This window comes from Petaurus breviceps, unplaced genomic scaffold (assembly GCF_028583685.1).
Source record: "Petaurus breviceps papuanus isolate PSGF00001 unplaced genomic scaffold, PetGlider_PUasm1.0 90779, whole genome shotgun sequence".
In the NCBI taxonomy this organism is placed as follows: domain Eukaryota; kingdom Metazoa; phylum Chordata; class Mammalia; order Diprotodontia; family Petauridae; genus Petaurus; species Petaurus breviceps.
In genome coordinates this window covers 11,847,517-11,860,525 of record NW_027187344.1, presented here as the reverse complement: position 1 = coordinate 11,860,525, position 13,009 = coordinate 11,847,517, and the positions used below count along the sequence as shown (strand labels likewise).

The 13,009-nt window shown below is 38.7% G+C and overlaps 1 protein-coding gene across 2 annotated transcripts in view; it reads left to right on the top strand.

Moving 5' to 3' along the window:
* FKBP15 (FKBP prolyl isomerase family member 15) overlaps window positions 1-13,009 on the top strand; it is an 86,997-nt gene that overhangs the window by 31,529 nt on the left and 42,459 nt on the right. For both annotated transcript variants that reach the window (XM_069069566.1, XM_069069567.1), the window contains exons 9-11: window positions 1,722-1,865; window positions 6,784-6,926; window positions 11,073-11,121. In XM_069069566.1, the coding sequence (XP_068925667.1) occupies window positions 1,722-1,865; window positions 6,784-6,926; window positions 11,073-11,121 (336 nt within the window). The remainder of the gene's footprint in view (window positions 1-1,721; window positions 1,866-6,783; window positions 6,927-11,072; window positions 11,122-13,009) is intronic.

Here is a 13,009-nt window from a genome sequence, read left to right as displayed (position 1 = left end):
TACACCCCCACACCGTTTCTTCTCCCCCCCCCCCCCCATATAGGAATATTGAGGCATAGGCAGATGACTTGTCCAAAGTTACGCAATAATTAATGGCGGAACAGGGCCCAGGCCTCCTGGACTGCCAGTCAAGTGTCTCTTCTACTTTGCCACACTGATTGTTTCCCTCTTTTGAATCTGTAAACTGCTGTGGGTCGAATTTAAGAAGCTTACTTCCAATTTTAAATATTGGGCATATTTCTGACTGACTATCCTGAAAGGCTTGTTTGGAAACTAGGAGGGAAAAAAAGTTCTTTGAATTACTACATGCATTTTCTTAAATGTTACCTTTAAGACAATACACAAAAAATAGAATTCATCACAGTCTTCATTTCTCCTGCCTTTTTCCTTCTGCCCTGGGAGAAGCTCTTCTAACTAAATTTTCACCAAGAAGCCACTGAAGGAAAATGGTAGAACTTCTCTCTTTAGAAAGATATTTCGGGGCAATTAGGTAGCACAGTGAATAGAGTCAGGAGGATCTGAGTTCAAATCAGCCTCAGACACTTGACACTTATTAGCTGTGTGACCTTGGGCAAGTCACTTAATCCCAATTGTCTTGCCTTCCCCCCTCAAAAAAAACCCAGCAACTATTTCGAAGCAAGGTAGATGTCATCTGTCTGGCATTCCTTAACATTGGCTAGAAGTACTTGAAGATGTGTCGGTGGATTGTAAGGCTCTTCCTGGGCTTAAAATTTTCTTGGCCCATATTCATAGTCTGACTTTGGTTCTTGGCCAGCACAAATCACCACTGAGATCTTGCCCCTCATTGTTCTCTGTTTCTCTTCCTTATCATCATAGGCAGGTAGTTTTTCCTAATTGAGAAAGGCCTGATGGTAACAGTGGACATTTGGTTTACCAGATCTATTATTAGGAAATTTGAGAGTTTGTATGTGTGTGTTTTACAATGAAAAAGTCTGGAAAATCTACTTTAGATACTGCCTTGATACACGCAGGCGCTCATCTCCTCTTGCCTGGATTATTCCATTAGCTTGCTGGTTGCTCTGCCTGCTACAATTCTTTCCTGACTGCAATCTGTTCCCTACTTAGCAACCAATGTGATTTTTCTAAAGTGCAGGTCCAGTCATGTCACCCCAACTCAGTAAAATCCAGTGACTCCCTGTCAAATAGAATCTAGAGTCAAATATAAAATCTTTTTTGGTGTTCAAATAACCTGCCTATCCTTCCCGCACCAATACACATATTTCTTTCTGTCTTTTTATACCTTACCACTTTCTTCCTCTGTGTAATTTTTGATGGAAGGACACTGGCCTCCTTACTGTTCCTGTAACAAGTCCCTCTGTCTCCCAACTCTGGGTTCACTGCCTTCACCTATACCTAGAACACTTCCTTCTCATCTACACCTCTCAACTTTCCTGACTTCCTTAAAGTTTCAGCTTAAATCTCACATTCTACAGGAAACCTTTACCAATCTCTGTTAATTCTAGTGCCTTTCCTCTGTGGATTATTTCCAATTTATTTTGTACATAGTTGTTTGTATGTTGTCTCAGCCATTAGGCTGTGAGCTCCACAAGGGCATAGACTATCTTTTGCCTTTCTTTTTGTCTCCAAAGCTTAGCACAGAGTTTGGTACATATTAGCTACTTAATGTGTATTGACTGACTGATTATTATTAATTCAATTCATGCCAACTAACATTTGATGTTGTGTTTGGATCTCTAAAGGGCTGGGAAGATGGAATGCTTGGTATGAGGAAAGGAGGGAAAAGACTTCTCATTATTCCTCCAGCATATGCTTATGGCTCTGAAGGTATAAGTGGACATATTCCATCAGACTCGACCCTGGTATTTGAAGTGGAAGTCAGAAGGGTGAGTGAAGCACTAATAGATGTGGCCTGGATAGGCTTTCATTTTCCTCTGCTATAGAGATACTTCAACATGCATCAGTCAGTGTGCATTTATTAGGCTACTACTACCAGACACCACACTAGGTGATGGAGAAACAAGTACAAAGAATGAAACAATCTCTACTCTCAAGGAACTTACATCCTTTTTTTTTTTTCCTGTTCTGTTTCTTTTCTTTTTTGGGGGGGGGAAGGGATGGGGGTGGGATTGGGGTTAAGTGACTTGTCCAGGGTCACATAACTAGTAAGTACAGATGCTCCAAGGAGGTTACATTCTAATGGGCAAAGCAACAAAATATATACAACTGTATATACAGCATAAATGTAAAGTGAATAAATAGGAATATTAACAGAGTAGTTTGAGAAGGAGAGCACTAGCAGTTGGTGGATATTTGGAAAGGTTTCCTCCAGGTGATGGTGCTTGAGATGCATCTTAAAGGAAGAGAGGGACTCCAAGGCTGAAACAAAGAGGAATGCATCCCTAGACATGGAGAATGGCCATAGCACATGCAGAGCAGAGAGATGAGAAATATAGCATCACATACGAGGAACAGAGGGAAAGCCAGTTTGGCTAGATGCCTGTGTGGGAAGGGGAATGTGCAGTGAGATTGGAAAGATAAATTGAGACCAAGTTGTGAAAGACTTTAACAGCTAAGGTGATCCCTTTATATTTTATCCTGGACACAATAAGGAGTCACTGCAGATGATTGGATAGGGTAGTCACATGGTCACATCTATACTTATGTAAAGTTGTATGGACACTAGTATGTAGGTTGGACTGGAGCGGGAGACATTTGAAGTGAAGAGAGGAAATAGAAGCCTGTTGTAATAATCTAAGCAAAGAAAGCCTAAACCATGGTGACAGTTGTGTGAGCAGAGAGGAGATAGATGGGGGAGATATTGTAATGGTACAAATGACAAAATTTGGCAACTGATTGGATGTATGGGCTGAGGGAGAGTGAGGAAACAAGGCTAATGCCAAGGTTACAAACGTGGGAGACTAGAAGGTGATGATTGTTTCAATAGAAAAAAATAAATTTGAGAGAAGGAAGGGATTAGGAGGAAAAAATGAATTCAGTTGTAGACATGGGAAAGTTTGAGATGTCTTTGGGAGTTTGAAATATCCAGTAGCCATTTGGTATGGAATTGAAACTCAAAAGAGAGATTGAGGCTAGATAGATAGATCTGTGAGTCATCTAAATAGAGACAGTAGTTAAATCTAAGAAAGCTGATGAGGTAACTAAGTGTGTAGAGGAAGAATAAAGAAAGCCTTGGGAAATGCTTGCAATTTGGTCATGTGATGTGGGTGATGAGCCAGCAAAAGAGAATGAAAAAAACAATCAGAAGGAGAACCAGGAGAGAAGTGCCATGAAAATCTTGAGAGGAGAGAGTTGTTAGCAGGCAGGTTGAAAATTGTGAAAGTTGAGAAAAGACCCATCAAATTTGTCAATTAGGACATCATTGGTAATTTTGAAGAGGGCAGTTTCAATTCACTGATGAAGTTGGAAGCCAGGTTACAAAGGATTGAAAAGTAGTGAGATTAGAGGAAGCAGCAAGTATCAGTCAACAAGTATTTCTTAAGCAAGCACTCACTATTTTCCAGGAATTGTGCTAAGTACTAAGGTTATAAAGAAAGGCAAAAACATGGTGGAGGGAAAAAAGGTGCAAATAATTCTGTATTCAGAAGAGCTGGAAGTTAATCTCAGAAGGAAAGTACTACTAGTGGAAAGACTGAGGAAAGACTCCTACAGAATGTGGGACTCCAGGTGAATCTGGAAAGAAGCCAGGGAACCCATAAGGCAGAAGTGAGGAAGAAGAGCATTTCTGACTTGGGGGACAACCAGAGAAAAAGCGGAGTCAGGAGGTAGAATGTCGGTTTTACCAGATTGTAAAATATGTAGAGGGAAATAAAGTATAAGAGTGCTGGGAAATGGCAAGGCTTAGAAGGATATTGAATGCACACAAAGTGATGAAAGCCTTCACTGGGATGGCTGCCATATGAGTGGAGAGAAGATGACATAAGGAAGATGTCATGAAGGTGAAGATGACAAATCTTGGCAACAGATTGGATATGTAGAGTGAGCATGAGAAAACAATCAAGGATGATGCTCAAGTTGCAGGCCTGGGTTATTTGAGAGGATGTCAGTCCTTTCAACAGGAATTGAAAGTTCTGAAGAAAGATTTGGGGAAGAAAACGAGTTCAGCTTTGGACAATTTGAGAATGCCTGCAGGACAACCTGTTGGAAATGTGCAAGGGGCAGGCAGTTGGTGATGGGAGACTGCAGCTCAAGGGAACAATTCTGTCTGTCTGTCCTATCTATCTATCTCATCTGCACAGATTAAACCCAGGCTAGTGAGTGTGACCTACGTAAACCAGCAGAGAGGACTGAGAGCAAGTAGTCAAACCAAGAGAGAGAATGTCATTAAAACCTAGGAGGAGATGGTATCCAGGAGAAGAGAGTGAGCAGCAATGTCAGAGGTTGTAGAGGTCAAGAAGGATGAGGAGAAAAAACCCCACTAGATTTGGTGATTAAGAAATCATTGGGACAAAAAAAAAAAGAAATCATTGGTGACTTTGAAAAGAGGAGGTTCAGTTAGGTGATGAGGTTGGAAGCCAGGTTACAGAGGGTTTAAAATCCAGAATCAGGAGAGTAAGTATAGATGCCAGTTGTATATGGCCTTATCTAGCAATTTAGCCAAAAAGGAACAGAGAGGTATAGGATAGGTAGGAGGAAGAGTTAGGTCAATTTTCCTAGGATGAAAACAACATGAGCATATTTGTAGGCAGCAGGGAAGGATCTAGTAGCTAGGGGGAGATTGAATAGAGAGAGATTTGGAGTTGATAGAAGGGAAATCCACTGGAGAAGATGGGAAGACATGGGATAAAGAATGCATGGAGAAGAGTTTTCTTTGTCAAGAAGGGTCACCTTTCATGAGAGATGGGTGAAGGCAGAGACAGAGGAAAAGACATCCAAGTGATAAGAAAAGAGGAGGGAAGAAAAAGCTCTCATCAAGTGGCCTCAGTCTTCTCAGTAAAGTATGAAGGAGTGCTATGGAGGCTTGAGGTGGAATGAAAAGGTTTGGAAGAGCCTTTGTGGTGAGTGGGAAAGCAGACTGATGAGGAATGTAAAGTGATCACCTTTGCAGCAGGAAGGGGGCAGTTGAGACTATGTAACATACATTAATATTGGGCCTAGCCAGATGTAATCAGCAGTGTGTATAGGAGCGAAGGTGGTAGGTGACAGAAAGAGGACCAGGGGCAGGGATTGGAGTTCAGAAGGTAGTATAGAGCAGCTGTTCCTCCCCTTAAAATGTAATTGAGAAATGTTGAACAAAAATCAGTAAAAATTCAATACAATATAGATGATATTAATTTGTAGTTTTCGCTATGGGGTCCACAGGCACCCATTCCCAGCTAAGTTGATACCACTGGTGTCTAGTTGAACTGATTCAACAGAGTATCAAGTTAGGGAAGGGAGAAGAGTGCAGGGAATGAAGGAGTGGTAGTCTGGGAAGGAACCAAAGGGTGGAAAATCAGGATATCCTAGCGAGAACAAAAAAAATGGGAGTATGTCTGGAAAGGGGAGAAGAAATAAGGGGTGATGGCTTGAGGAGAGGGTAGAATCTAATGCAGATTTTTTTTTTTTTGCTTTTTGGAGGGGGAAGGAAGGCAATTAGGGTTAAGTGATTTGCCCAAGGTCACACGGCTAGTAAGTGTCTGAAACAGGATTTGAACCATAATGCAGATTTTTTTAAAAATGGGGAACATATGGGCATGTTTCAAGGGAGGAGGAAAGGGAGATTTTATTAGGGAGAAGTTGAAGACTAGAAAAAGAAGGGGATGATTGAGGGTACAGGCTGCCAAAGAAGACAGAGGAAAGAAGGTCAAGTGCCCTTGTAAAAAGCATGGCTTTGGCAAGAAGGACCCCCTCTTTGTCAGGGACTTGGGGAAGGGAAGAGACAGTGGGAGATGATATCAAAGATTTGGAGATGAAGAGAATAGGAGAAAAGAGGGGCGGCTAGGTGACGCAGTGAATAGAGCACTGGCCCTGGAGTCAGGAGGACCTGAGTTCAAATCTAGCCTCAGATGCTTGACATACTTACTAGCCGTGTGACCTTGGGCAAGTCACTTAACCCCAGTTGTCCTCCAAAAAGCAAAAAAGAGAGAGAGAATAGGAGAAAAGAAGCCTTAACTTTTTTAGGAGGGTAGAAGGCAATTGCAGTCCTAAACTGAGAGAGGGCAAGGGGGAAAGGATGAAGATCTCCACCCAAGAGAGGAGAGTGAAGAATAACTTCTGTGGTAAATACAGGAATCATTTAGGGAGGAATTAAAGGAACATCTGGGGCCACATTGAGGTTGGTTAACAAATTCACATTAAATGTGATAAATATATGATAAATTGTTGAATAGCATATAGCTGACTGCCTACTTCCATCCTCCAAGACACAACAAAATCCTGAATTTGAAAAATGGACTCCAAAAAGTTAAATTCTCATCTTTATAAAAACATTTTGTTTCTCCAGAGGCATCTTCCGCTACTTTGAAATATTGTTCTTTTCCCCCCTCCCCCACCCTTTCCAACTCTAAACTTAAAGATTTTCCTGTCTCTGGGACAGTCTAACCTCAAAAGACACTTCTGTCTTCTGCTCCTGGCCTACTCCTCTAGGAGACTGCCCCTTGCACAGCACAGAACACTAGAACATGAGACATAGGGAAGAACTTTGAAGTCAACCAGTTTGACTGCTTTTCATCTCTCTTTACCATTCAGCTTAAGCAAGTTAATGGCCAATGGTGTATAATAAACCACTTTGATTTCTTCAAGACCAGTGAACTGTTCAGTCAAGAAAATTGTTCTATTCTGTACTGATTATTTTTTCCTTAGGTGAAATTTGCCAAAGATTCTGGCTCTGATGGGCACAGCATTAATTTCCACGATTCTGCAACTCCTTCTCCAACACCTGGTGCTGATAACTTTAGTGCTGAACCAGTATTACTGCCACCCACTGCAGTGCCTTTTAAACCTGGGTAAGAAACTAGAGCCTTAACCAGCTCTTTCAACATCAAAAACATGAGAAATTACCTACCAGGTTTGTATACTCTCACAATACACTGTGGAACGCTGCCATGAGTAAAATTAATAGGATTTGTGGAAGTATAGACATTTTAGTCACTTCCTGTAGCATAATTCCAAATTTCTTTTCAAAATAGTTAGACCAGTCAACATTTCTACAAATAGTATATTAGTGTGTATTTCTCTCCACAAACTCTTCAGCGTTAACTCTCTTTGTCTTTTGTCCTCATTGCCAACTTGGTGAAACCTCAGAGTTGTATAGATTTTCATTTCTTTTTTTTTAATTATTTAGAACCATCTTTCCTATGGTTAGTAATAGTTTGTCACTCTTTTTGCTTTTTTACAACTGTTTGTATCTTTTGACCACTTATTCTTTGATGAATGGATCTTGCTCTTGTATGTTAAAATTAGTTCTATGTATATATTTGCATATATACATGTATATATGTGTGTATATGCACACATTGTCCCCAAAGTATTTTCTTTGTTAAAAAGATTTTGTTGGTGTCTTTTGTTTTTTACATCCTCATAGTTTTCTCCAATATCCTTCTCCCAAACCCTCCCAGAGAGCTATTCCATATATAAATGGTATTTTTTAAAGTGGAAGAGAAAAAAAAAATCAGCACAGCTGATTAATACATAGAAAAGTTCAAAAACATGCACAACATCCACAGGCCTCCTACTTCCGTGAAGGAGCATGTTGGAAGTGTCCTTTCATAGGTCTTCTTTCAAATCATGCTTTATCTCTGTCATTTTGCTATACTCACTTTTGTTTTTTTTTTTTGTGTGGGTGTATAGTTCTTTTTCCTTATGTTGTTGTCATTGTGAATATTGTTTTCTTGGTTTTGCTTATTTCACTCTGTATCAGTTCATGTAGCTCTTTCCATGCTTCTCTGTATTTTCATAGTATATGTATATTCATAGTTTCTTATAGCACAGTTATATTCCATTACATTCACATATCACAGTTGGTTTAGCCATTCTCCAGTTGATGGGCATCTACTCAGTTTCCAATTCTTTGCTATCACAAAAGGTTCTGCAACAAATATTTTGGTATCTATGGGGACTTTTTTTCTTATTACTGACTTTGTCAGGGTATAAGTCCAATGATGGAAGATCTGATCAAAGGGTGTGGGCATTTTAGTTATTTTTATTTGCATAATTCCTAATTGCTTTCCAGGATGGTTGTACCAGTTCACAGCTCCACTAATAAGGCTAAGGCTAACACACTAATAAGTGTGTTTATCATTCCAAAACTCCTTCCAACTTTGACTATTGCTATTTTTTTAATCTTTGTCAATTTTCAGGATGTGAAGTGAAACCTCAGGGTTCTTTTGGTTTTCATTTCTTCTTAATGCTTTGTAATTCTTTTCAGAATTATATATTGGGGAATTGGCTGTTAAGTCTTCTGTGTACTTATTAATTTTTTATATATTTTTGATACTCCTTATCAGAGAAATTTGATAGATTTTTCACTTATCTTGGTTGCATTAATTTTGTCTGTGAAGAAGCTTTTCAGTTTCATGTAATCAAAGTTATCTTTTATAATAAATTGCCTCTATTCCTTGTTTGGTTAAGAATACATCTCCTAGGTGAGAGAGGAATATAATGAGAGGAGATGGGGAGAGACATAATGGGGTAAATTATATCATATAGAAGAGGTAAGGGAAAACTGTTACAATGGAGGGGAAGAACAGGAAAGCAAAAGGGCATGGGTCAACCTTACTCTCATTGAATTTGGCTTAGGGAAGGAATGACATACACACTAAATAGGATATCTTACCCTACAGGAGAGTAGGGGGGAAGGGGATGAGAGGGGGGATGATGGAGGGGAGAGCAGGTTGAGAGGAGGGAAGTTAGAAGCACACACTTTTGAAAAGGGACAGGGTCAAAGTAGAGAATAGAAAAGTAGGGGGTGGGATAGGATGGAGGGAAATATAGTCAGTCTCACAATATATCCACTATGGAAATGTTTTGCCTAGCTACATGTGTACAACCTATATTGAATTGTCTGTCTTCCCAGTAAGGGTGGGTGATGAGGGAGGAAGGGAAAGAATCTGAAATTCAAAGTTTTAAAATCAAATGTTTAAAAAAAAAAAAAAAATATATATATATATATAATTTTTTTTTACATGCAACTGGGAAATAAGATGTACAGGCACTGGGGTATAGACATCCATCTTGCCCTACTGGAAAGTCAGAGGGGGGGATAGAGGAGGATATAGGAGAGAGCAGATTAGGGGAGGGGGTATACAGTGGGATCACTATTTTGGGGTGGTGGGTAGGGGAAAGACAGGGAGAAAATTTATAACTCAATCTTGTGGAAATGAATGATGTAAACTAAAAATAAAACATAAAATTTAATTTAAAAATTAAAAAAAAAGAATACATCTCCTACCTATTGCTGGGAGAAGTATATGATCTGCCTCTCCTTTAGTATTTTTGTTGTATAATCAGTAATATTAAGGTCATGTATCTGTTGGAATGTATTACAGAATGTGGTATAAGGTATTGATCTAAGCATGATTTCCTTCCAGACTGCTTTACTGTTTTCCCGGTTAAATAGGGAGGACAGGTAGGTGGAACAGTGGATAGAGTGTCAAGCCTAGAGTCAGGAAGACCTGAGTTTAAATCCAACCTTAGACAGTATCTGTGTGATCCTAGGCAAGCTACTTAACCCTGTTTACCTCAGTTTTCTCATCTGTAAAATGAACTGGAGAAGGAAATGGCAAGCTACTCCATTATATTTGCCAAGAAAACCTCCAGAAAAGGTGTCACACAAAGAGTCAGAAATGACTGAAATAACTAAATAACATTGAATAGGGAGTTCTTTCCCAAGTAAGAATATTTTCATGTTTGTCAAACACTGGATTATTAATGCAATTGTTACTGATTCTTCCTCCAGATGACATCAGCTTTTCAGTTTTTTTTAACCAGTACCAGTTTTAGTTGATTCCTGCTTTAAGCATAATTTGAGGTCTTAAAGTGCTAGTTCCCTTTAATTCTTCTAAAAATTATTTTCCTGCTTCTAAAAATTATTTTCCTTGTCATTCTGGACCTTCATCCTCCAAATGAATTTTATTATTATGTTGTCTAATATTCCCTTGGTGGTTTGGTAAAGAATTGCTAACTATAAAGAACCAGATGAAAGATTGCTTCAAATCACTAATAATAAGATAAATACAAATGAAAATAATTCGAGGCTCAATCTTTACACCCAGTACATTTGAAAGAATTTTAAAAGATGGGAATAGTCAATTTTGAGAGATCATGGAAGGACAGGCACAATAGCACACTGGTGAAGCTATGAATTGGTTCAACAGTTTTGGAAAGCAATTTGTAATTATGCTAAAGAAAATGAATAAAATGTCTGTACCCTTTGATCCAGAGGTAAAGGTCAGAAATAGAAAGAAAGGTCCCACTTAGGTCAAAATGTTTATAGCAGAACTTTCTAGAGTAATAAAGAACTAGCAACAAAGTAGATACCCATCAATTGAAGAATAGCTAAGCAAATTGTGGTATAATGAATGTGGAAAATTCAGAAACTCATGGGAAAACTTACATGAATTGAAGCAAAGTTAAGTAAGCAGAACTGGGAAAATACTGTATGCAAATGGAAAGAACAAAGGAAAATTGAAATTGAACACTGAGCGATTATAATACTCACTTCTATTGGCCCTGATGATGAGGGATGAAAATGCATCTCCTTCCCCTCTTTGCTGTGTTGGGGGACAATGAGAGTAGAACCCTGCATATGCTGTCAAACTCTGTTCTTGTTTTTGCTATTTTTGCCAAACTGCTTTCTTTTTAATTCTTTGTTATAATGGAAATTCTTTGGGTGGGAAAGGGGAGAGATAAGGAAAAATGAAGGTGATAGAAAAACAAAAGGCATCAATACAAACCTTTTTTTAAAAATAGAATCTGTAGCTCTAGTAGCAGAAAATTTCATCTTCTTGACCTGTTGCCCTCAGAGACTTTAAGAAATAAGAATTCCTTTACCTAACTTTTATGTTAAAATGGTTCAGAAGCTAAGTGTAATTTGAACTTGTGTTTCTTAGTCATCTTGTTTACCTCAGAGTATGTGTGTTTTTTCCATTCAGAGAGCCAGCTGTTCGAACCAAGTCAAATTCTATCAGTGAACAACTTGCGGTAAGTTTTGTTAACTGTTCTGAGAGAGGCACAGTGAAATCTATTCATGTTATTTTGATATATGTATGTAATACAGCATATTTCATGTAGTTGAACTTCATTATATGAGAGTTGTATAGGTGAATGGGAGGTTATAGATGTCTTTGGAAAGTGTTAACAATTTCTGTAAAAATGAGGATAAACACTTTAATTTGATTCTTTTAAAAAACAGTATAAGGAGAAAATGTTGGAGAGGAGAAAATACATAAGGCGGTTTTGAACATGAAATTATTTTCAATGTGGTGGTGAAATCTTAGGGTAAGAAAAGAATGTGTCTTTGAGAATGGTTTGGTTGGGGGAAGGTAGATCACATATATGTTTTTATAATGGAAGCCTTTTGGTTACATTTGTATCCTATTGGATATAATTGTTTTATGCTTCAATTAAGAAAAAGAATAATTGTTATAAATGTTATCCTTATTATTCTTACAAGTATTTGCATTTGTTCCTTTTCTCTTTTTCTTCTTTCTTTTTCTTTAAGATCTGCTCCTTTTTAAAAAATTCTAAGGGGCGGCCAGGTAGCACAGCGAGTAAGAGCACCGGCTTCAGTGTCAGGATGACCTGGGATTGAATCCGGGCTCAGACACTTAGCACCCACCCAGAAACACCTGGCCGAGTAACCTTGAGCAAGTTACTTAACCCCAATTGCTTTAAAAAAAAAAAATTCTAAAAAATTTTCCCTTTAAAAAATTGTCTCTCAGTTTTTTTTTTTTTTAAGCAATTGGGGTTAAGTAACTTGCTCAAGGTTACACGGCCAGTTATTTCTGGGTGTGGTGCTGAGTGTCTGAGCCCGGGATTCGATCTCCAGGTCATCCCAACACTGGAACCGGTGCTCTTACTCGCTGAGCCACCTGGCCGCCCCTTCTCTCAGTTTTTAAAAGAAATTTTAGATTTCCAAAAGGACAGCTCAGTTTAAAGATTTCCCCCTTTCACATAGAAGCAGCTGAGGAACTGCCAATAATAGTAGGCAACATTTGTAGCCTTCTAAGATTTTCAAGAGCATTTTGCACAATTTAAATTTATATTTAGATTTTATGCAATTTAAAGAGGTATAGTTTAAAGGGAATTGGTAAGAAAATTGTGGATGATGGAGGTGGAATATAACAATCTCATAGTCTGGCCAACACTCCTCCACCCCAGTCTTATGTTCCAGGCCAACCCTCATCATTACATCCTTACCTATCCTCTTCCATTTCCATTCCTTTGAAGATCTCTTAAGTCCAGTCACTTCCCCTCTCCAAGCCTCCATTTCTTTTTTTTTGCTTTTGCTTTTTGGAGGGCAGTTTGGGTTAAGTGACTTGCCCAAGGTCACACAGCTAGTTTTTGTGTTAAGTGTCTGAGGCCGGATTTGAACTCAGATCCTCCTGACTCCAGGGCCTGTGCTCTATTCACTGCTCCCACCCGCCTAGCCACCCCTTCGAGCCTCTATTTCTTAATCTGTCAAATGACTAAATTGAATTTAAAAGTGCCTAAGGTCATTTCTCCACTTTCAAATCCTGTGAGTTTCTGTAGATTTCCAATATCATCACGTACCAGTAGCATAAGATTAAAAGACAGCAGTAGTTGAGTTTTTGTGTGAATTCCTTCTCTAACCCTTCTTTAAAAGGCTAAATTCAAGGAAGTAACAACACTAACCTCAGAAGGATCAGATATAGATTTTAAAATATTATCTTAAGCCAAATAATATTACCATTTCCAGGTAGGATGTTCAAGGGGAAAATGAAACATAATCTTAGGTTTCCACACAAGTAGTTGTTAAGTCCTACCTGTTTCTGTTCGTCACAATTATTTTCCTAAATCTGAATTACTCCCGCTTCAGACCAGCTTCTCCTTGTAGCCTGATGATTTC